The 25,701-nt window shown below is 39.1% G+C and overlaps 2 protein-coding genes across 2 annotated transcripts in view; both read right to left on the reverse strand.

Annotated features, from left to right (window-relative positions):
- The window catches only part of LOC103515981, a 16,126-nt gene extending 12,909 nt beyond the window's left edge, over positions 1-3,217 (reverse strand). The window contains exon 1 of the mRNA XM_026828287.1: positions 2,999-3,217. The gene's annotated coding sequence lies outside the window, so the exon portion shown is untranslated. The remainder of the gene's footprint in view (positions 1-2,998) is intronic.
- The window catches only part of LOC103515990 (serine/threonine-protein phosphatase 2A 56 kDa regulatory subunit epsilon isoform-like), a 34,948-nt gene that overhangs the window by 6,839 nt on the left and 2,408 nt on the right, over positions 1-25,701 (reverse strand). Inside the window, exon 3 of the mRNA XM_026828169.1 lies at positions 12,321-12,458. Within this exon, the coding sequence (XP_026683970.1) occupies positions 12,321-12,458 (138 nt within the window). The remainder of the gene's footprint in view (positions 1-12,320; positions 12,459-25,701) is intronic.

Raw genomic sequence — 25,701 nt, forward strand, 5'->3', positions numbered from 1 at the left:
AAAAAAAAAAAAAAAAAAAAAAAAAAACGGGAAAAAACGGAAAGAATTTCCTGGTTGGCAAACCGGAGAATATGGTTCAACAAGAGCTCAGCAAAACTGTTCAGGATCGCCACCAGCAAAGTCAGAATAGCCATGATGATCGCCAACATTCGGAACGGATAGGGACGCGATGAAGAAGCCTCCGTGGCCTAGTAGTGGGTATTATCCCATCAACTTATTTAATTTAATTTTATAAGTTTCCATTTATTGGTTTTTCAGAACAACTCTCTCATCAAATAAATTGTTAACAAATGGTATACCCATCCGTAAAAGCCGGAGCTTGTGCCACGGATGGGGAGTTCATTAAATATAATTTCAGTTTCATTCTCAGATTAACTCAGATAGTATGCTCATGTAAATTTTCAATATCATCATTGTAGATATTATATATGTAATAATGATATCTATGTAATCAATATTCTATATGATTGTTTAATATTATATAATTATGATCAATATTGTTTCATCAGAATGATTTCTTCAAATTTAATTGATCCCAAGGGCAGGGTCCCTTGACAAATGATTATAAAGGTGTACCTGTCAGGTCTACCTGACAGTGTCTACCTACAGGTCTAACTGACAGTCAGGTCTACCTGACAGTGAGTGGCTTACCTTACAATGGGGTGAATGGGCTAGTTCCGTAACATTTTCAATTTTGCCTTGGTGACTGGAACTTAACAACCCTATACATTAATGTACGCGTTAATGTATGAATGGAACCACCCTGTAGTGTGTACAATTGTACATTAACGTACGCATAATTAGACTTATGCACAGTGCATAATTAGACTTATGCACTGTGTCTGAGACAACTCTATTGCGAAACACATGGCTAGAGATACCTTTTGTACCTTCCTCCCTATGTTATCATAGCTCAGATACCCCTATATGCAGGGCCGTATCCAGGATTTTACCGAGGGGGTGGGGAGGGGGGTGGAATGCTCCAAATTTTCGAAGTCTGACCTACAGTACAGGAGAAAAATTAAGCTGGAAGGCAGGGGAGGGGGGCGGGCAGGCCCCCTCGACCCCAATTTTTCGGAGTCTGACGTACAGTAAACGAGAAAAATGGAGCTCGAGGGGTGGGGGCCCGGGTCCCCTGAATATGGCCCTGCCCCTATGTTGTGATTATGCAGATTTAGAGATTTAATACTCTTCGTTTATCGACATTATCATCAAATGTTGACGGATTGAACATTCAACTAGTGGTCCAGTGAACACAACTTATCAACTTCTCATATAGAAGTTCTCACTTTCCCACGATTTCCGTCATTAAAATTGAATAACGACTTGGGTAGATACTAGATACCTACATATAAGAATACTAGCTGAATTCCGTCGCTTCGCTCCGGAATCCCGCTAGTTCATCCCGAGGCATGGCCAAACTTGTGGAAAAGGCACGGCCGAACTTGTAGTTATCAAACTAAAAACATAAACGAAACTCAAATATTAGGCGAGCGAGGAAAAGTTTTCTCTCCCGCAGTCTCTGACGTTGCTTAATTTCAGTGGTCCCTTGAGAACTGTAATAAATACAATAAATAATACAATATTGAATTGTAATAAATACAATATTGAATTGTAATACCTACAATATTGAATTCAATTGAATTCAAACTGGTGGATTCAACGTCCTATCGCTGTTGGCTATGTCGGAATGTCACCTGCCTCGGTGGTGTAGTGGTCAAGGCGCTCGCCTGGTAAACAGGAGGGCGTGGGTTCAATCCCAGTCGAGGTATGGAATTTTATCCTCAATATAATTTGAGAATTTGACCACAATAATAGTAGTAGCCTACTGCTATAGTAAAGCGAATTTTCAGTCCTATGCGAGCAGTATAAATAAGCACTATTATTATTATTATGATGGAAGACTCAGTAACTTTGTGAAGTTCCATAACAATAGATGTAAAAGAAATAACTAACTTATACTCTTCACTGGGTTAAGAGTATAAGTTACTAGCTGAATTCCGTCGCTTCGCTCCGGAATCCCGCTAGTTCATCCCGAGGCATGGCCAAACTTGTGCAAAAGGCATGGCCGAACTTGTATTTATCAAACTAAAAACATAAACGAAACTCAAATATTAGGCGAGTGAGGAAAAGTTTTCTCTCCCGCAGTCTCTGCAGCTGCACTCTGTGTATTTATGGTGATTTTAGCGATCAAAAATTGATCATATCTCAGGATCGGTTTAGATTTTCGCAAAATCCTTTCTTATTGCACACCTAGACCATAAAAGGAATATTCCTACCAAATTTCAGCTTTCTAGGTGTTGTGGTTCTAGAGATAGAGCGATCAGTGTGTGAACTATGAAATGTGAACTGTGAATGAGTTCTTGTTTTTATAATATAAGATGTGGCTGGGAAATGGGACGTTTAACAGGTAGGAGGTAGGATACCAGCCTGAAATTGTGAAATTTCCCTTGCTAAAGAAATAGCAAAGGTCGAGTGCGAAGGGAATCCACTCGTAAAATTTCCTAGCCAAAAGCCCAAAACCAAATGTCAGCCCAAAGTAATCACCCCAGGCCTGATTGAGAGGCTGACGAAAAACGAAGAAGAAAATTAGGACTAAACCAAAGGATTTTATCCGGCCTAACCTTGCTTAGGCCCTTCTTAAGGTTCTTAGCTTTCCCTTTCTTACCTGCCTCGGTGGTGTAGTGGTCAAGGCGCTCGCCTGGTAATCAGGAGGGCGTGGGTTCAATCCTAGGCTCCCAGCCGAGGTATGGAATTTTATCCTCAATATAATTTGAGAATTTGACCACAATAATAGTAGTAGCCTACTGCTGGAGTAAAGGGACTTTTCAGTCCTATGCGAGCAGTATAAATAAGCACTATTATTATTACTACTACTACCTAACCTCTTCTGGACTTTCAACTTAAAGCAACGAGTGTCCATGATAAAGTAAGTCTAATTAATGTATTATTATTATTATTATTATTAGCTTAGCTTCCATATTTGTAATGTTCTTACCGGTGCAGAATTAAAGTTGTCCAGCAATACTCGAAGTTTTGATTATCCTCTTGATTGACTGACTACTCAAATGTGTCTTGAGTGATTGATCAAATGTTTCTTGATTCCTTGAGTGATCAGAAACATCAACTACATCACTTGGTAACTAATCATGTTCCACTGTTTTAATTTTAAGCAAATAAAGTTGTCATTATAAATCCATGAAGGTTGAAACTTCATCAAATTAGGTACTTTTGTTCATTTTCATTTGAATAGAAGTTATTGTTATCCCTGAAAAACCACTGTTTAGATTCATTAAGGGAACTAATTCAATTTTAATGGTTTCAAATTTTACTTTAATAAGAGTGATCGGTAGGTAATTTGGTAGATTTTTAGGTATAGGTATATGTACGGTAGGTAATTTGGTAGATTTATAGGTAGGTATATGTACGATAAAAATTATGCGACTCTATTGAATAAACGAAGTGAGTTCTAAGTATTAACTCGACATTTTTGGCATTTAGTTTGTCTGTAAGTTTATTATGTACTGTAGTATTGTTTCACGAACGAAAACTTGCATTGAACCTTATGTTAGTCTGATTTGGATGAAATTTCTGATTTGGCTATCCTGTCTTCCTTCTCTCTTCGATTTCGGGACGATAAGACCTTAGCAGTTACAGTTCCTTCTATCAAACCTCTTGACGGGAGGGGGTAACCCCCTGCCTGTTTATTTATTTATGGTCCCGTTGAAACACGTCAAAGTTTGCAGGCAAAGCTTCACCTTTCCTGGTATATTATTTTTCCCTGTGTTATTTTTGGGGTATTGTTTAAACTTCAGACTTTTAAGACTTGGAACGTGGTTTGCGGTTTTCATTAAACTAAAACGTAGTACCTACACTTTCAAAACGAGACATTCCTAGAAACCCTGCTACTATATTTTACATTTTATTTTTTAAAATAGGTATTACCTAGTTTTAAAAATAACAAGTCCTTGAAAAAAGGAAAACGTGTTGCACTGAAAAATTAAGTTTTTTCCATCATTTATTTGACAGTTTATTTTGCATTATTATTTTCTTATGGCCATGTGTACCTACTAGGTACCTATTTACCTATAATAATTTTCTTCACACGAAAATATATTTCAAAACATAAGTAGGTACTTTAATTAGGTTTAATTAGTTATTATTTTACAAGTTCAATTATTATTAGGTATTTTCCACTTTTTTCACAATGTTCATGAAATAACACATTTTATTCCATTATCTGACATACCTATCATTTTAGGTAAACTTTTGGAAATGAGATTTATTCTAAAATAACAAACTAGGTAATAGGCACCGACAACCCTTTCCGATAATGTGGGCTGTTTCTAAGATGGACACAAAATTTGGACTGTAGAAGATCTTACGTATAGGAGAGTTAAAATGATAGATAAAATTAACTACATACCTACTGTCTTTGGGTATTAAGCTATTTTAATTGATTTTCTCTGTAAATAGAAACGATTGGCGTTGTTAAAGTAGATATTTAATTTAGGTGTCTATTGAGCTTTGATTATTTGATTCTACTGTCTACTAACATGACACTTTTCACTAGCGAGAATTCTGACATCTCCACTAACTCTCTGTTTTCTGTTTGCACTGACAATTAACAAAACCACAGTAAAGTCAATAAATAATTTAGCTGTTCCGAACACCCGCAAGTTTTACGCTGTCAATATTGATTCAATTTTAAGGCAATAGAAACATTTTAGGTAAACACCTAGGTACATTTTGTCAATAAATATTAAATAAATAAAAAAAAATAAAAAAAAAACGACGAAAAAATAAAATAAACTAATACCTTATAGGTACCTACTTGGGTAAATAATCAAACAGAAAAAGTCACTCGTTTGTAAAAAAAAAAAAAAAAAAAAAAAAAAAAAAAAAAAAAAAAAAAAAAAAAAAAAAAAAAAAAAAAAAAAAAAATCGACGAAAAATAAATAAAATTAAAAATAAAAAGTAAAAAGGGTAAAATGATGAGAAGTTATCCAAGGTTTGGAAGATTCAATTAAAACTACTCGCGTGCACTAATAGAGGTATAGAGAGAGAGAGTTTTTTGTATGTTTTCTATAATTCCACTAAGCTAATACCCATCGATCATCGCACCGTTTCTTAGGACTAAATTGAGTCCAGCAGATATAGGTACCAGCATTAGAAGATACCAGCTTGGTCTATAAGAGATAGGTAGTTCTATCAGAAAGTTGTAAAAAGTGTACTCGGACGTTCAACTGCTCTTGTTAAGGAAGATGCCGTGCTCTTCAAACCTGTGTTTGATCAGACGGTAACTTTTCGAGTAACTTGTTAAGGAAGATGCCGTGCTCTTCAAACCTGTGTTTGGTCAGACGGTAACTTTTCAAGTATAGGCATGAGTTTCGAATAAGGTGACACGATTCGTCCAGTGCCCAGTGCGGTAACGCTCTTGCTTGCCATGCAGAAAGTCCCGGGTTTGATGCCCACCATCAACAAAAATTTCTATTCGTTTTTTGATTGCAAATGTTTGGTACTAAGTAGCATGTAATGTTAAACCAACCTCAGTGGTGTAGTGGTTAGCGGACTTCGGATCTGGAGGTTGGTGGTTCGAGTCCAAGTCAAGTCATAAAATTTAGCGTAGTGTATTTAGCGGGGAACGACATTTGTGACAAGCATTTATCCTCAACACAATTAAAATTCCTTTTGATTGCAAATGTTTCAACGGGTCACTTTCTGGTGTTCTCGTGTTGACCCAGCACCTAAATGGGAAGTATTGTGTCTCTTATTGCCTATCTGATGAGAGACATACTACGACAAATGACACAAACATATCATACGAGTCTAATGCAGCAGTTGTTGATGGTTTCATTCCTACGAAAATCAAGAAATAGAGCGATGGTCTTGGAGAGGGTCAATAGTCCACGCGGTTGCCGTTGTGGCCGCGCACAAACGCTGGGTTTGGGGTCCAAACGAACCAAAGAGTAGAAGAAAAAATAAAGAAAGAAGAAGAAGAAGAAGAAGAAGAAGAAGAAGAAGAAGAAGAAGAAGAAGAAGAAGAAGAAGAAGTGTTCTCGAGATAACAGACAGACAGACACACAGACAGACACACAGACACACACACGGACCAATGGCTGAAACTTTGGATTTAGGCTCTAGGGACCTCAAAACGTGTTTTGGCACTAAAAACTGACCATCGAAAATTTGACCCGATTACATTACTTTCCTTCCTATAGGATAAGGAAAGTAAAAAATAGAAAGTAAAAAAAAAAAAATCGGATGAAACTCAGGACAAGTGGGAGCGGGCCTTAAGTGGTATCGAAAGCTCACTAAAATAAATGTAGAATAGAATATACCTTGTTTATCCTGCCCGAATAGGACTGAAAAGTCCCTTTACCCCAGCAGTCTAAACAAGGTCTCGTATATTTGATGGGTTAAAAAATAACACATACAACTAACAATTCAGTAAAAAGACCTTGCTTAACTAGAAATAAAGTAAATGTAAATTAATTATACATAGGTAGGCTTGCCAAACGTCCCGAATTGGCCGGGACAGTCCCGAATTTCAGGGGGTGTCCCGGCGTCCCGTTCAAAAAAACTGAACGCACCTTCAAACACTAGTTTTAATAGCACGACACCATTAGAAGATTCTAAGCAAAACATAGTTATACCTAGCTCTACACGCTGACCAACTAACCAACACTATGTACCTATGTATATGCTAGAAGCTAGAACAACTAGATACATACCCAGTGGCGTAGCGTGGTCTAACTCCAAGTGTAGAGCGGACACTAATTTCTATCACAATATCTATCTAATAAGAACACAATAATATTTAAGGGTATTTGAGTGGAATTTTCGAGTATAAGGCCACCATACACGCCCAACATGGACGCTACGCCACTGTACATACCACTTAGTACCTACAACTAGAATACCTACATAAATAAGTACATAGATACTATTTAGTACTTATAGCTCAGCGATTTCCAACCAGCGGCCCGCGGGCCACAAGTGGCAGGATAGACCATTTTTGTGGTCCGCTTTTAGGGTGGGCCCCCTCGAGCTTCGTGTTTGTTCTTTTAATATGGGTTGAACTCCGAAAATGGAGCATCCACCGCCTCTGGATGCGGGTCTGCTCCCCTGTGTATGTGGCCCGCGAAGTACCTGCCAATGTAGCATGTGGCCCGCATACACATGGATGTTGGAAATCCCTGGTGTAGGTACTTCATGTTTGTAGTGTCTAATAAGAGCTGTAGAGTAAGACTTATTGGTAGAAAATAGAAATACCTAAATCAATATCTACTGAACATCTCTACAGTAATAAAAGGTCAATATTAATTGTTACGATACGTAAATCAATAATGTATAAATGATAATTGTCAGCGCAGTTTTTACTTTCTATTCTACCAACTTAGTGGACAAGTTTTTTTTTTTTTTTTTTTTTTTTTTTTTAAACAGATTAGGTTGGCGTTCTCTTTTTTGTTTCTTTCGTTCTCTTTTTGTTCCTTTCGTCCTTTTTTTGTTCCTTTCGTCCTTTTTTGTTCCTTTCGTTCTCTTTTTCGTTCCTTTTGTCCTTTTTTTGTGTCCTTCGTCATCTTTTTTTGTCTTTCGTCCTCTTTTTGTTAATTTTGTCCTTTTTGTATTTTCTTTCGTCCTCTTTTTTTGTGTCTTTCGTCATCTTTTTTGTGTCTTTCGTCCTCTTTTTTGTGTCTTTCGTCCCCTTTTTGTTCATTTTGTCCTTTTTGTTTTTTCTTTCGTCCTCTTTTTGCTCATTTTGTCCTTTTGTGTTTTTTGTTTCGTCCTCTTTTTGTTCTCTTTTGTCCTCTTTTCTACAGTTTCTATTCCTCTTCTTTATCTAGCTTCATCTTTTTCTTTCCTTTCGACCTCTCTTTTTAACTATTATATGTTCTCTCTTTCTCTGTTCTTTTTTTTCTATTTTCCTTTTTACGTTTTCTCTCTATTCTTTTCTCTTCTCTAGTTATCCTCTCTTTTTTGGACCTTTTTATTTCTCTCTTTCCTCTCTTCCCTTCTCTCTCTCTCTTTCCTCCCCTTTCTCTATTTTCGCCACCCCCTCTTTCTTTTTGCGGGTGTGGGCATTTTTTTTTTATTTTTCTTCTCTTTCATTTTCTCTTTCTCCTCCTATTCCTTTTCGTCGTCGTCCTCCTCCTTCTCCTCCCCCTTTTTTTCCTGACTTCATTTACACTGTTCTTTTTGTTGGACTTTTCTTCTTCTAGTAAATAAAACAGGGTGGTCCAAAAACTTCCTCATTAATAATAGTGCTTCTGTAAACTACTTGAATAGGACTGAAGAGTCTCTTTTCCCCGTGAACTACATAGGTACTTGGTACCTATGTATGTATGTCCGCAACAAATATTCTTAAACAATGAGGATCAAATTCCTTACCTCGGCTGGGAGGAGTGAACTCGCGCCCTTCTGATTAGCAGGCAAGCGTCTTGACCGCTACACCACCGAGGTACACACACAGCTAGATTATGGCCAATTTAAATAAATTAAATTAAACACAGTTTTTTTAGGAGGTTTGACAGAGGGAACTGTAACTGCTATGGTCTTATCGTCCCGAAATCGAAGAGGGAAGGAAGACAGGATAGGAGGAAAGCCAGCCGTTCCGAGAACGAACATTATCCAATCAGGATAAAGTCCGCCCCGGGCGGGAATCGAACCCGCGGCCTAGCGCTTACAAGGCAGACGCGCCACCAACCAAGCTAACTAGGCTGGCTAACCTCAGTTTAAGTTTAACTCTTTCATCAAGCAATCTGATTGCCAGCCTAATAAATGACACTACTTGATGGCCACCCTATGCTTGGGGTATTTATATTCACGAGGAGGAAAAAAATATTTCTTTTGAAAGGAGAATAAAAGTTTTAAAAAGCCAAAAGGGGGGGAGAAGAGAGGAGGGAGAAGAGGGAAAGGGAGGTGAGATGTCAAAATTTGGAAAGTTTTTTGTGTATTTTTAACACCACGACTGCTACTTTTGCCTGCTGGCCTGTCAATCTGTCATGCTGACACACGATGTGTTAGGTAAGTAAAGCTACACTACCTACATTTTCAGGCTGATTTTTCCTAAACTTATCTTATCCACGTAGGTAGTTATACGAGAGAGAGAGAGAGAGAGAGAGAGAGAGAGAGAGAGAGAGAGAGAGAGAGAGAGAGAGAGAGAGAGAGAGATAACTCAGAACCTCAGAACTCATCAAATAATTAAACCAGACATCCACTTCTACTTTCTAAACTCGCATTTAATAACAAACTATTAAGCTCCTTGTAAACACATAGTATAACAAAAGTTTAAAACACTCAAACTTGTACCAAAGTACTACGTTCTTTAATATACCTTTGATATGATGTATCCCAAGTAGGGGGTTCCCATTTAAGATTTTAAAGTTGACCTCCCTGGGGCCGCCCCTGATAGTACCTAAAAATTGATATCCCCTAAAAATAGGTTCCCCTTGAAAATAAAGAAACACCTGTTTTCGGATTTTTCCGAATTCCAAACGGTTCTAGATTTCTCAGGGGTGGCAACTTTTTTATTAAACACCCTGTATATTGAATTGAAGTTAGAAGTTATTAAAAGAGAACTTAATTTCAAAGGGGGTTTCATAAGCATTGGCTGAATTGGTCCATTCCTTTTTGAGGTTTTTGGTGTTAAAGACGGACAAAAACTAGGTACCTAAAAGAACCTTTGACGTTTCTTAACAGAGAAAACCTTCTTTCGGTCTTACTTAAACCTTCACAACAGAGAACTTAATTTCAGAGGGGGTTTCATAAGCATTGGCTGAATTGGTCCATTCCTTTTTGAGTGTTATGGTAGGTATGCACATATACCTTTCTTAAAGACGGACAAAAACTAGGTACCTAAAAGAACCTTTGACGTTTCTTAACAGAGAAAACCTTCTTTCGGTCTTACTTAAACCTTCACAGAAAAAAAGAGGGAAGAAATTTGAAAAGGACTTTTGTTTAAAAATTGTCAAGAAAATCAATGCCTGTCCATATAGTCCATAAGCACTAATAGATAGCATGACAATGGTGTTGAGATTTAAATGGTCTACGTATTGACACTGTTAAACATGAACAATACACGTCTGTATTGTAATCCCATAAAAAAGCTACTTAACTCAGACATGATATTCCTTTTTTTCCGCAAAAATAATCCTATATTGACAGTGTAAGATAGCATGACAATGGTGTTGAGATTTAAATGGTCTATGTATTGACACTGTTAAACATGAACAATACATGTCTGTATTGTAATCCCATAAAAAAGCTACTTAACTCAGACATGATATTCCTTTTTTTCCGCAAAAATAATCCTATATTGACAGTGTATGTACATTGTACAAACCGCCAAACAAGGTAGGTGGGAGGTACTGATGTTCTATTGATTGTATGAACTGTGTAAATAGACCTTACTTAAACACACATATGTGATTGTACCAGGTCAGGGGATCGTACCAGCGCCTTACTGACTAAACTGACTTTACCTGTTTAGAATAAAATTCGCCCCGGGTGGGAACTGATCCTGTGACCTAGCGATTACAAGGCAGAAACGCTACCCTCCAAACTAACTAGGCTGGCCAAATAGTTTGCATCGCACTGTTGAGTATAATACACAGACGTGATTTACACATAATACTCGTACACACATTGTACAAATTACCCACCCGGTCCGGGAATCGAACCCGCGTCTTCTGGACTAAAGAACCGCGCTAACGGAAGCGCTGGCGCTGGTGCAATGCCAGAGAGATGCACATCACGACCTACACACAGCAGCAAGAATTTCACATTCTAGGTACATTCTTCATAGTAAACGAGAAAACATACAAACGTTTAGGAGGAGTTTACTTATGGTTCAAGTTGACCAAAACCCAACGTTACGCCTTTGGATTTTGGTAACACACATACCTATGTGATTGTACCAGGTCAGGGGAGCGTACCAGCGTCTTACTGACTAAACTGACTTTACCTGTTTAGAATAAAATTCGCCCCAGGTGGGAACTGATCCCATGACCTAGCGATTACAAGGCAGAAACGCTACCCTCCAAACTAACTAGGCTGGCCAAATAGTTTGCATCGCACTTTTGAGTATTAATACACAGACGTGATTTACACATGATACTGGTACACACATTGTACAAATCACCCACCCGGTCCGGGAATCGAACCCGCGTCTTCTGGACTAAAGAACCGCGCTAACGGTATCGCTGGCGCTGGTGCAATGCCAGAGAGATGCACATCACGACCTACACACAGCAGCAAGAATTTCACATTCTAGGTACATTCTTCATAGCTATTGATTAATGTCGAGAATTTTTCAACAAAACTGAGGCTCACAATCTGTTTAAGTTCGCCCACTGCATCAGGGTGTGCCATCAACACTACCTGCGACCTGCCCATTGCACACTCGTGTGGATTGCTGACCGAGCGAAGAGAGCTCCAAGTTACGACAATGTCACTAAACCAGTTGTACGGTTAAACCCTTTGGTTGCACACTCGTGTGGATTGCTGACCGAGCGAAGAGAGCTCCAAGTTACGACAATGTCACTAAACCAGTTGTACGGTTAAACCCTTTGAAAAAGTTACGACAACTGTTGTTCGGAAAAAAATCGTGTCGTGTGTAGTGGGAACACTCTCATTTAAATTACATTGCCTACAGGACATTCGGGGAAAAAATCGGAAAATTGTTGTTCGGAAAAAAATCGTGTCGTGTGTAGTGGGAACACTCTCATTTAAATTGCATTGCCTACAGGACATTCGGGTAAAAAATCGGAAAAAACTCATGACAAGTGGGAACAGGATTTTACTGCCTTTTCTCTCGAATGGTATTAGACTACACACAAGGCTCATCAAGTCATCTAATCACACTAGGAGCCCGAACTTGTGATGACTAGGTGTTCCAACTTGTGATGACGTTTGCTGGTGGTGATTTGACGTACATCGTTACTTTTCCTTTAACCTTGTTGTTATTTGGAAAGTTGCGTTTTTCTTATAATTTGTGTTGGATGCACTCGTAATGAGCACACGTGGGTTCAGAAATGGTGAGGCTCTAGGTATGTGAATGCGTTGACACAAGAACTGGATGACGAGCAGTAAAAGTAAGTAGATACATGGGTAAGTAGTAAGTATGTTAAGGCGGTCTCTTCTTGATCCCTTGTGAGCGCGTCCATTTTTGTTTAGGACTATTGCACTATGGGTAAGTAAGTAAGTACCCACAATTATTCTTTGCTACCTATAATACGTAAGTGTACGTATGTAGGTATGTACCTGAGTAGAAGTAAGTATTAACCCATAGGTACTTTCAGTGATAGACCAATAGGTACCGTCTTCGAGTGATAAATAGTTAAGTGAAGAATATGTCATTAGGGCAGTGTCACCAAAAATAGTTATGAAATCAAACGTGACGCAACACTGGCGCAGCTTCCGAATGAACAGCTCCTCTTGCTCGCACGATGGCACATCTGTGGGGGGAACAACAGAGACATAATGGGTTAATGGAGCTCATGTGATTACTGTTATGCCCGCGTACGCTCAGACTGTCTGATAGACCGTCTAGATCAGCTGTCAGACAGTCGTAACGTGTGTGGCGGGAAAAGCGTCAGACCGCGGTCTGAAGATCTGTCAGACGGTGTGAGCGTGAGTGACTGGCATTCCATATAATAGGGATATCAAGACCAATTCAATGGGACGGAAATTGATATGTTTAATGTTAATATTATCATTATTATTTTCAATCATGTACTTAGGTACCATAAGTGCGAACTTTTCTCCTGCGTACTTAGGCAGAATTCAGGAAGAATAATTTAGGAGGATTTTCGCTAGTTTAACGATAACAACAGAAACATAATGGGTTAATGGAGCTCATGTGATTACTGTTATGCCCGCGTACGCTCAGACCGTCTAGATCAGTTGTCAGACAGTCGTAACGTGTGTGGCGGGAAAACCGTCAGACCGTCTGACAGACCGCGGTCTGAAGGTCTGTCAGACGGTGTGTGCGTGATTGACTGGCATTCCATATAATAGGGATATCAAGACCAATTCAATGGGACGGAAATTGATATGTTTAATGTTATTATTATTATTTTCAATCATGTAGGTACCATAAGTGCGAACTTTTCTCCTGCGTACTTAGGCAGAATTCAGGAAGAATAATTTAGGAGGATTTTCGCTAGTTTAACGATCAACAACCACATAGTGGCAAACTCAGATGATATTAATAAACAATGGGCAAGTTAAGTAAGTAGTACCCTAGTTTTATTTTCTTGTTAGCACGTTGAATGAAGAAAGTTTCAGTATCTAAAAGAGAAGTTTAAAACAAAAACGAGGGAATATTAAATGTGAACATTGTGGGGGTGTAATAGGAACAGAAAAGCATTTCCGAAACCTCTCTACGACCAAATAAAACAAGGTAATTGTAAATGTGAGAATTCAAGCAGGCTGTAGCGAAATATACGGGGAGAAATGGAAGGGAGGCAGAACGAATAAAAGAGAAAGTAGGAGGTATAGGAGAAGAGAGAGAAAGTTACCACCCCTACATAGGAGGGAGAGGGAGAGAGGTATGAGGGAAAGAGAGTTAGGCAGGGAATAAGAGAACGAGGGAATATTAAATGTGAACATTGCGGGGGTGTAATAGGAACAGAAAAGCATTTCCGAAACCTCTCTACGACCAAATAAAACAAGGTAATTGTCAATGTGAGAATTCAAGCAGGCTGTAGCGAAATATACGGGGAGCAATGGAAGGGAGGCAGAACGAATAAAAGAGAAAGTAGGAGGTAGGAGAAGAGAGAGAAAGTTACCACCCCTACATAGGAGGGAGAGGGAGAGAGGTATGAGGGAAAGAGAGTTAGGCAGGGAATAAGAGAAAGAAACAGAGGGGAAGGAGGAGAAGTGTAGGAAGGAGAGAAACGGGATAAAAGAGAGAGATAGACAGGAGAGGTCAGTTAAATGTACGAATGTACGTTAGAGCTCAAATTGTGACGGCAATCCTTTGTGTACTTTAGAATCCCTCTCCCCCCCCCCTCTCTTTCTTCTCCTTCCTTCTTTTCCTCTTTCTCAAGGTCTCCAAACCAAGTAGGACACTTCCTGCGATACAATAAATTATACCTAATGTCATTTAAGTAATGAAAAAAAAAAGTTCTTCCATCACACATCAGGAAATTGCACCTCGGGATCGTAGAAAAACAACACCCACAGCGACGATACCTATCATTTAGGACATGAGCAGGGCCCTATTTAGGCGGGGCCCAAGAGCCCAGGGCTCTACTATGGGGTGGACTCCGAAAATTGGAGCATCCACCCTCCCCTCAATAAAATCCTGGATACGGGCTTGACACGAACACGGACACGAAAAAATTTACGTTTTTTCTCAAAATTTGGCGCAACTGTTACTTAGAAAGCAATAAGTATGAGAGAATGGCACCAAATCACCCTCTGACGTCGCAGTTTGAACTAAAATTCCAATCCAAGCTACACCAATAAACTGGATGATGTTACATTGAAAAAAAAACCTCCCTCTCCGTCTTTCCATCGAAAAAAAGAGCACACTTTCAAAAGCAGTAGCAAAACCTCTCCTGCAAAAATGAAAGCGCAGTTTTTCATCCTAGGAGAAAGAAGAAAGGTCGCGAGCGTGAAGAATCGTCATTAAAAACGTACGCCTGAGGAAGCAGAGAGCAGTGAATCATGATAAATATGGTGCAGAAACAGAATGAATCACTCAGGATTTGGGGAGAAAAACATGCCATCCAGAGGTGAGTAAGAGAGGATACCATGCCGTCTCCAGGTAAGATTTTACCTTCATTTGCAAGGAGCCTGTTGATTTTAGAACATCCGACAGTAGAAAAAAATCTGTAGGTAAATACATAAAAAAATCAAGGCCCCACGTAAGCAAGTAGGTAAGTATCTAAAGGAGAAAACGTATCATAAAATACCATGGAGTACCAAAAGCAGACAAAGAAACGCTTAACCAAGTCTCCAATTGTGCGTAGATTGTTGGGAACGTTGGGGATGAACCCTTGTGAAAAATTTCTGAGAAGGAAAAAGAAACGCAACGACCAAACCTTTGGACCAAATGGATAGCTCACCCCTAAGCCTACAGGGAATTTCGCTAAAAAGACAAACGATTTTGCAGTAAGTAAACAGAACGTTCATGAATCGGTACAATACCTAGTCAGGGGTTAAAATGATTACTTAGTTTTACAAAGATAAAGAAGAAAAGGAAAGATAAAAAAAACTGTGTAAAATGGAAATATTTCATTATTAGCCGTCTCCATTGTTTTATAGTGCCAGAGCAGAGATAACAAATCAAGAGTTAAGGTACAATACCTAGTCAGGGTTTTACCATGATTAGTTTTACAAAGATAAAGAAGAAAAGGAAAGATAAAAAAAAAACTGTGTAAAATGGAAATATTTCATTATTAGCCGTCTCCATTGTTTTATAGTGCCAGAGCAGAGATAACAAATCAAGAGTTGTAGCGTTATTTACTAACTCGGGGTACCTAGGTATTGTAGAGTCTACGCCTCTACGCTATGTTATGACGTCAGCAATCAGCTTATACGAGTAACCCGGTAGGATTTGGCTAGAAACGAGTCAAATCGTGACATCGAAAAATATTTCAACCTATAAAACCAGTCGGTAAGGTAAATATACAAAATATTGAAATTCTTATGACATAAAATTTTGTCTGTGACATGACATAAAATATTGAGATAAGTAAGTAATTTAATTAAGTATGTACTTACACCCACAATTGGTTATTAAATATTAGGTGCTTGGTGCTTATTTATACTGCTCAAATAGGCCTAGAGGCTAGAGTCCCTTTACTCCCGCAGTAGGTTCCTATTATAATTGTCAAAATTTCCAAAAGGTGGGCTTTTTCCCCTCCCACATATTAGGGTAAGTAGGTGTCTCTATTAGGCTACCTAACTCTAAGCTCTACGTTGGTAGGTAGGTGTCTAGATACAATCATGCTTAAACGTTCTTAAAGTTTCCTGAAAATGTCAAGGTAGGTCCACGCTAGGGTGAGAGCATTCTTTCTACCTAAAACCTCACTCCCACATCTAATTACAAAATTACCTTCTTGAAGGTGAGAGAACTACGGAAAGAGAGAGAGAAAAGAAAAGCAAGAGAAAGAGAGAGACAAAAAGAGCAATGGAGAAAAAAAGAAAAGAGGGAGAGAGAGAAAGAAAGAGAGAGATAAAGGGAGGGAGGTCGGAAGGCAGAGAGAGAAAAGGAGAGTGAAAGAAGTAATTTAATTAAGTATGTACTTACACCCACAATTGGTTATTAGATATTAGGTGCTTGGTGCTTATTTATACTGCTCAAATAGGACTAGAGGCTAGAGTCCCTTTACTCCCGCAGTAGGTTCCTATTATAATTGTGGTCAAAATTTCCAAAAGGTGGGCTTTTTCCCCTCCCACATATTAGGGTAAGTAGGTGTCTCTATTAGGCTACCTAACTCTAAGCTCTACGTAGGTAGGTAGGTGTCTAGATACAATCATGCTTAAACGTTCTTAAAGTTTCCCGAAAATGTCAAGGTAGATCCACGCTAGGGTGAGAGCATACGAGGAGATTCTTTCTACCTGAAACCTCACTCCCACATCTAATTACAAAATTACCTTCTTGAAGGTGAGAGAACTACGGAAAGAGAGAGAGAAAAGAAAAGCAAGAGAAAGAGAGAGACAAAAAGAGCAATGGAGAAAAAAGAAAAGAGGGAGAGAGAGAAAGAAAGAGAGAGATAAAGGGAGGGAGGTCGGAAGGCAGAGAGAGAAAAGGAGAGTGAAAGAACAAGACATATTTCTACATGTTGGGTTAGTCCTTCCCGAGAAAGGAGTGAGAGAGAGAGAAGAAAAGGGAGGGGAGGGAGAGAGAGAGAGAGAAGCCACCACATTACATTACTAGGATAGAACGATGGTGTGGTGGTGATAAGAGAAAAAGAGAAAGAAAGGGAGGGAGAAAGAAAGAGAAGGAAAAGGAGAGAGAGAGTGGGAGAGAAAGGAAGGAGGGAGAGAGGAAAATGGTAAAAAGAAAGCGCAAGTGCCGGGATATGGTTTTGAAATGTTAGGGGGCAATCAATAAAACCCCTCGCTCCCAAGAGTGGGAGAGAAAGGAAGGAGGGAGAAGGAGAGAGGAAAATGGTAAAAAGAAAGCGCAAGTGCCGGGATATGGTTTTGAAATGTTAGGGGGCAATCAATAAAACCCCTCGCTCCCTCTCACTCTCTCCTTTTTCTCGTTCATTATTCTCTTTCTGTCCTTCTTTCTCTCTCTTTCCCACACTGTCTCTCTATTACTCTCGTAGCATCCTCTCTCTCTCTGTCTCGCATCTAGAAAAAAAAAAAATAGAATTATGTATGAGAGAGAAAAGAGAACTGCCCCGTACAACAGAGAATGAGAGAGGGAGAAAAAAAAGAGAGAGTAAGAGAGACATGAGGATGAAATAGAGAGAAAGAGAAATAAAGGGAAAGAGGGAGGGATGAAGAAACGGTTTTCAGATGGATCAATCCATAAAAAGTCCTAGGTTTGAACACCACCAGAGCGGAAAAAAAAATATCATTCAATTATTACCTAAGTACAGGATGAACTAGTTTCACAACTTTTATTTCTAGGAACGTTCTTTGAAATCTTTCTGCATGGTTTTTAAACAACCCTGCCAGCCTAGTTAGCTTGGAAGGTAGCGCGTCTGCCTTGTAGTTTCTAGGTCACGGGTTCGATTTCCGCCCAGGGCGGATTTTATCCTAAACAGATAAGGTTCGTTCTCCGAACGGCTGGCTTTCTCCTCTCCTATCTTTCTTCTCTCTTCGATTTCGGGACGATAAGGCCTTAGCGATTGCAGCTTGTTCCCTCTATCAAACCTCTTGGAAAAAAACTATGCCCAACCTAAGCATAATAAGTAAGTAGTGCTTTATTTAGTCTGCCAGCTTAGGACCAGAAATATCTTCAGCTTAAGTACCTATTTCCACCTTTGGGTTTTGGTCAACATGGACCAAAGAGCACATGTCACAAATCACCTCACATTCAACAGGCAGAGAAAACATTTACTACCCATCTAATTGCCCAAGGCACAGTGTCTTATCATTATCACCTATATGTAACTATGTATTTCATAGGTAAGTGGCCAAATTTAAGGGTGTGTGTGTGTGTGTGTGAGAGAGAGAGAGAGAGAGAGAGAAAGGGGGAGGGAAAGACAGCATTTAGGGACTTCACTAATTGTTTCCCCCAAGAGATGTTTTGATTTATTTGTGTGCCTTCTCAAGCAAGTAGGTAATACTTCATACACTCGAGATCTAGTCAAGTCTGATATTATTTCAAGATACGTAAACCCAAAGGAAGGAGATCTTTCTGATACGTAAACCCAAAGGAAGGAGATCACAAAATCGTGAAGCGTTCCACATTTTTGTGTGTGTGTGTGTTTTTTTTTATTATTTTTTTATTATTATTTTTATTTTTTTATCTCTTTTTCTTTTTATATTAAATATTTGTATTTCACTTTTTTATTATTATTATTATTATTTGTTAACTACCATTTTGTACTTGATAATTTAAATAAATAAAGTGGTGCAATATTAAACTGTTGAGATAATGGGACTACATGTCCTAATTCGACAGTCTAAATAAAGCACTAATATCTAATATCTTTCTGGGAGGGAGAAACAGGGATGGGGAGGAAGGGAAAGGGACCCTACGTTTTTTTTACTCCTTTTTTTCTTAGCACTGTGTTCTTATTTTTTTTTACTTTTTTCCCTTAGCATTTCACGCTCAAACTCCTTTTCTCTCTTTCTCCTCTCTTACCGCTCTTTCCTCCTCTTCTTGTCTTCTTCTCCTCCCTCTGTTCACTTTTATTCTACTTTTTTCTTTGTTTACACGCTCTCATCTTGTTTTGTTTCTGCCAAGTCAACAATAGTTTTCGCCTGGTTCCAACTGATGTTCTCACTAGGATGCTATCACTCCCTTTCTCTCTCTCTCTCCCCTATCACTCCTTTCTTCTCCTCTCTCTCTCCTATCACTCCCTTTCTCCTCTCTCCCTCTTTTCCCTCATCAAAACTACCCATAGTCTCGATAGGTACAAAACACAATAGCCCTTTCCCTATTGACATGACAACTCAAGTGCCCGTCTCAACAGGGATTTGAACCTAGGCTACCCTTCTACATAAATACAAAATGAGAGCATTTTACCTCTTTCCAAGCTAAAGAGAGAAGACTATGAAGTTTATGAGCCAACCAACCAAGCCATAACTTGAACTATGAACCAACCAACTAGCCCGTAATTTGACTATGGAAATCCAAACAGCCCATAATTTCAACTATGAAAAAGCCCATAAGTAGAGCAAGTAAAATTGAGGATCGGGATACTTCAGTACGTGGAAAAAAAGTGATAAATTTGAAAAATCTAAAAATAGCTTTTTATTACGTCAAGGATCTCTAAAATTTTCGATAGAAAATCCTAATTGGTGATTCTCATGATTTTTTTTTATTATCTCAGAAAAAACTATAAAAATTAAAAAAAATATTGAGACTAAAACGAAGAAAAGGTCCTAGGTTTGAACACCACCAGAGCGGAAAAAAAATATCATTCAATTATTACTTACAGGATGAACTAGTTTCACAACTTTTATTTCTAGGAACGTTCTTTGAAATCTTTCTGCATGGTTTTTAAACAACCCTGCCAGCCTAGTTAGCTTGGAAGATGGCGCGTCTGCCTTGTAGGTTCTAGGTCGCGGGTTCGATTCCCGCCCAGGGCGGATTTTATCCTAAACAGATAAGGTTCGTTCTCCGAACGGCTGGCTTTCTCCTCTCCTATCTTTCTTCTCTCTTCGATTTCGGGACGATAAGGCCTTAGCAATTGCAGCTCGTACCTACATTTCCCTCTGTCAAACCTCTTGGAAAAAAACTACTTATGCCCAATCTACTTGTAAGCATAATAAGTAAGTAGTGCTTTATTTAGTCTGCCAGCTTAGGACCAGAAATATCTTCAGCTTAAGTACCTATTTCCGCCTTTGGGTTTTGGTCAACAAGGACCAAAGAGCACATCGTGTCACAAATCACCTCACATTCAACAGGCAGAGAAAACATTTACTACCCATCTAATTGCCAAAGGCACAGTGTCTTATCACCTATGTAACTATGTATTTCATAGGTAAGTGGCCAAATTTAAGGGTGTGTGTTTGTGTGTGTGTGTGTGTGAGAGAGAGAGAGAGAGAAAGGGGGAGGGAAAGACAGCATTTAGGGACTTCACTAATTGCCTCCCCCAAGAGATGTTTTGATTTATTTGTGTGCCTTCTCAAGCAAGTAGGTACTTCATAGACTCGAGATCTAGTCAAGTCTGATATTATTTCAAGATACGTAAACCCAAGGAAGGAGATCTTTCTGGGAGGGAGAAACAGGGATGGGGAGGAAGGGAAAGGGAGCCTACGTTTTTTTACTCCCTTTTTTTCTTAGCACTGTGTTCTTATTTTTACTTTTTTCGCTTAGCATTTCACGCTCAAACTCCTTTTCTCTCTTTCTCCTCTCTTACCGCTCTTTTCTCCTCTTCTTGTCTTCTTCTCCTCCCTCTGTTCACTTTCATTCTACTTTTTTCTTTGTTTACACGCTCTCATCTTGTTTTGTTTCTGCCAAGTCAACAATACTTTTCGCCTGGTTCCAACTGATGTTCTCACTAGGATGCTATCACTCCCTTTCTCTTTCTCTCTCTCTCCCCTATCACTCCCTTTCTCCTCGCTCTCCCCCCTATCACTCCCTTTCTCCTCTCTCCCTCCCTCCCTCTCTCTCTCCTATCACTCCCTTTCTCCTCTCTCTCTCTCTCTCTCTCCTATCACTCCCTTTCTCCTCTCTCTCTCTCTCTCTCCTATCACTCCCTTTCTCCTCTCTCTCTCTCCTATCACTCCCTTTCTCCTCTCTCTCTCTCTCCCCTATCACTCCCTTTCTCCTCTCTCCCTCCCTCTCTCTCTCTCCTATCACTCCCTTTCTCCTCTCTCTCCCTCTTTTCCCTCATCAAAACTACCCATAGTCTCGATAGGTACAAAACACAATAGCCCTTTCCCTATTGACATGACAACTCTAGAGTAGGTTCATACATAATAAAATTATGGTTGTCCATGACAATTCCCTCCCCCCGAGCGTCGTCATTCATAAACAACACTATTCTGATAATCATGTGATATGCGGACGAAAATAACACAGTTTCGAATTTTTTGTGTGCAAAAAGCGTGGGGGCACTCCGTGAGCGTACGAGAATATAATGTACAGGGTGTTCTTCAAATAATGAACCACCCAACTAGCTCGTAACTTGAACTATGAAGCAGCCGGTCAATAATTTGAACTATGATCCGACCAACTAGCCCATAACTTGAACTATGAACCAGCCAAACGGCCCGTAACTTGAGCTATGAAGTTTATGAGCCAACCAACCAAGCCATAACTTGAACTATGAACCAACCAACCAACCAACCAACTAGCCCGTAATTTGACTATGAAAATCCAAACAGCCCATAACTTCAAATATGAAAAAGCCCATAAGTAGAGCAAGTAAAATTGAGGATCGGGATACTTCAGTGTGTGGAAAAAAGTGATAATTTTGAAAAATCTAAAAATAGAAGCTTTTTATTACGTCAAGGATCTCTAAAATTTTCGATAGAAAATCCTAATTGTCATCCAAGATGAAAATTATTTTAAGAAAGATACTTACTCAGGTACTTAGGTACTTACTTAATTAAATTTTCTTCTTCACACTGAATATTGATAAAAAGGAATGTTCACTTTTCACTTCAGCTGTTTAATTGAATTGAAGAACACTCCTTTCTTGAAAAAACAGTGTGATAGTGATATTGCCAAAAATGACAATGCACTTTTGAGTGTAGGTGTAAACAATAGGAAATGCCTCCCCCTCAAATGGAACACACGAACCGTTTCAGAATTTTCGACGCATGGAGTAGGGTTATTCATTGGTTTGAATAGTTTGAAGTAATGAATTTCACCATAGATACAGAAAGTAGGTAAGTACCTGTATGATCTAAAATATGATAAACATACTGTACCTAGTTCATTTTCCGTGGGTTATAAAATTCTACCAACAAAATAAAAATCGGAAAACCGGGTTCATTTCACTTCTTTTTCTAGCCTTCTGGGGTAAAAGGACTTTTCAGTCCTGTTCTCAAAATAAAGTATGTAAGTAGGTATTCCAGCCTGATGAACACCCCTATAGGTAAATACTGTAAAATCAAACTAACCTAAAGATCACATTCGATCATAATCACACTCGGGTTGGAGCAGTAAGTACCGTTATAAAGGAGTTATGACAAAAGCTGCATAAAATAAATTGGCATGAATGAAAGCCAAAGCAACAGGTTGCCAGAAGCCGACTGGCAGAATGGATTCCCTTTTAGAAAGCACATTACAAACCCAAAAGAGGACAGTAACTTCATTAAAAGGTAGAAATACACTACAATCAGGTTACTTACGTCACGTCATGTGATAGTAGTGTGGCTGTCCAGAACAAAATTACCTAAGAATAAAATTACTTAAGTCAGCTCCCATGGCGTAGTGGTCACTGCGCTCGCCTTGCAGTCAGCTCCCATGGGGCGTAGTGGTCACTGCGCTCGCCTTGCACGCGGGAGACCCGGGTTCGATTCCCGGCGGGGTCAAGAAATTTGTATCATGCAAATGATTGATTCCGTGAAGTGTGCTTCTACCTTAGTTATTAGAGAATACCGCGCTTTAACAGCTTGATACTCAGAGCAGCCGTCTTACGCTTTTTGGTAGGTACCTACTTACACTACCCAATTTACTTACCTGAGGGTATGGTGTGGTATGCTGGTGTATAAGTATAGCAAAATAAAGAGAAGGAAAAAGAAAACCCATGAAAAAGAAAAGAAAAAAGTGAATTGGGAGAGCGAGAGGAGAAGGGAGAGAAGGTTAGAGAGCTGGGGAGTACTAAGTTAGTGAAAAGACGGATTCCAAGATGCAAATTATTTTAAGAAAGATACCTACTCAGGTACTTAGGTAGGTACTTACTTAATTAAATTTTCTTCTTCACACTGAATATTGATAAAAAGGAATTTTCACTTTTCACTTCAGCTGTTTAATTGAATTGAAGAACACTCCTTTCTTGAAGGACAGTGTGATAGTGATACTGCCAAAAATGACAATGCACTTTTGAGTGTAGGTTTAAACAATAGGAAATGCCTCCCCCTCAAATGGAACACACGAACCGTTTCAAAATTTTCGACGCATGGAGTAGGGTTATTCATTGGTTTGAATAGTTTGAAGTAATGAATTTCACCATAAGATACAGAAAGTAGGTAAGTACCTGTATGATCTAAAATATGATAAACATACTGTACCTAGATCATTTTCCGTGGGTTATAAAATTCTATCAACAAAATAAAAATCGGAAAACCGGGTTCATTTCACTTCTTTTTCTAGCCTTCTGGGGACTTTTCAGTCCTGTTCTCAAAATAAAGTATGTAGGTATTCCAGCCTGATGAACACCCCTAAGTATAGGTACATAAATACTGTAAAATCAAACTAACCTAAAGACCACATTCGGTCATAATCACACTCGGGTTGGAGCAATAAGTACCGTTATAAAGGAGTTGGGACAAAAGCTGCATAAAATAAATTGGCATGAATGAAAGCCAAAGCAACAGGTTGCCAGAAGCCGACTGGCAGAATGGATTCCCTTTTAACGTGACGTGATGATAGTGTGCTTCTACCTTAGTTATTAGAGAATACCGCGCTTTACTTAACAGCTTGATACTCAGAGCAGCCGTCTTACGCTTTTTGGTAGGTACCTACTTAGTCTACTTACACTACCCAATTTACTTACCTAAGGGTATGGTGTGGTATGCTGGTGTATAAGTATAGCAAAATAAAGAGAAGGAAAAAGAAAACCCATGAAAAAGAAAAAAGTGAATTGGGAGAGCGAGAGGAGAAGGGAGAGAAGGTTAGAGAGCTGGGGAGTACTAAGTTAGTGAAAAGACGGATTGGGAATTTCAAGCACGGGAAGGAGGGAGAGTTGAAAACTGTCTTTCACTTCTTTTCCGCTTTTCTTTCCTTTCGGGGGAGAAATAAAGCATGACGCATGAACGTACACAAATTTGAGTGCGAAGAAAAATTAGAGTAAAATAAAATACCTACCGAGAGAAAGGGAATGAAGGAGGGAGGGAGGAGTGGAAGGGGAGATTTAGTTATTTATTTTAAATTTGGTGTGTCTAAAAAGGTCAGAGGTGAGTCGATCGGACAGGAACGTGCATTTTATCACTGGGGAAAAGTGGGAGAGTCCTGAGTCCTGAGGGAGGAGGAGGAGGAGGAGGAAGAAGAGGAGGTAAAGGAGGAGGAGGAGAATGAGATGGGGAGGTAGGCGAATGAGATGGGGAAGAAAGAGAAGAGGAGGAGGAAACGAAGGTTGGGTTTTTCTCATTCCTCTACTTGATGGACCTAGGGCCAAGACCTTCGGGAGATTTTCAAGGGGTTAAGTAAACCGTCGGACAGGAACGTGCATTTTATCACTGGGGAAAAGTGGGAGAGTCCTGAGGGAGGAGGAGGAAGAAGAGGAGGTAAAGGAGGAGGAGAATGAGATGGGGAGGTAGGCGAATGAGATGGGGAAGAAAGAGAAGAGGGGGAAACGAAGGTTGGGTTTTTCTCATTCCTCTACTTGATGGACCTAGGGCCAAGACCTTCGGGAGATTTTCAAGGGGTTAAGTAAACCTTACAATGCCCTTTTGACCTTTGATCTTCCTACAGATTCTCCCAGCACAAGGCAAGATAATAAATATAATATCCAGAGGTATCCAGAGATTTTAGCAGAGGAGCAGGCAGCACTGTTTTGCTACATTGGGTCCACTTGAATACATCCACATTTTTAATAATACAGACAAAAGTTCATTTTAAAAAATGTCTAGGTTACCCAAAATAAGCTGTTATTATTAAGCAAATCATCAAGTAAACAAAGTTAAATTTGAACCAAGTACAAGTCATAAAGTTTGTACTTAAACACTGTTTTGCTACATTGGGTCCACTTGAATACATCCACATTTTTAATAATACAGACAAAAGTACATTTTAAAAAATGTCTAGGTAACCCAAAATAAGCTGTTATTATTAAGCAAATCATCAAGTAAACAAAGTTAAATTTGAACCAAGTACAAGTCATAAAGTTTGTACTTAAAGTGCTCGTCTCAACAGGGATTTGAACCTAGGCTACCCTTCTACATAAATACAAAATGAGAGCATTTTACCTCTTTCCAAGCTAAAGAGAGAAGACAAATAGGTATGCTGAGATAAGGAGAGGGAGAGGGATAGAATAAGCATGTAGGTATACATATTAAGTACCTACCTTTACTGGATTTGATTAATTTATAGACCTAAGTAAGTAGGTACCTAAGTTCATAGATATTGTACATAGAAAAAGTGTATGTTTTCACACATGACTCACATGAGTCCCTTTATAGACCTAAGTAAGTAGGTACCTAAGTTCATAGATATTGTACATAGAAAAAGTGTATGTTTTCACACATGACTCACATGAGTCCAACAAACTTCAAATTCAATCACATAGAAAGAGGGAGAACAAAAGAGAGAAAATAACAATGAACTTATTGGTGGACCATTTTATCAATCTTCTCCCTAGTTTGAAATTTGGCTGTGTTCCAGCCTGATGACATGATCCTAATGTCACATCACATACCATTATTATTATCATTACACATTAGCTA

This window comes from Diaphorina citri, unplaced genomic scaffold (assembly GCF_000475195.1).
Source record: "Diaphorina citri unplaced genomic scaffold, Diaci psyllid genome assembly version 1.1 scaffold50, whole genome shotgun sequence".
In the NCBI taxonomy this organism is placed as follows: Eukaryota; Metazoa; Arthropoda; class Insecta; order Hemiptera; family Psyllidae; genus Diaphorina; species Diaphorina citri.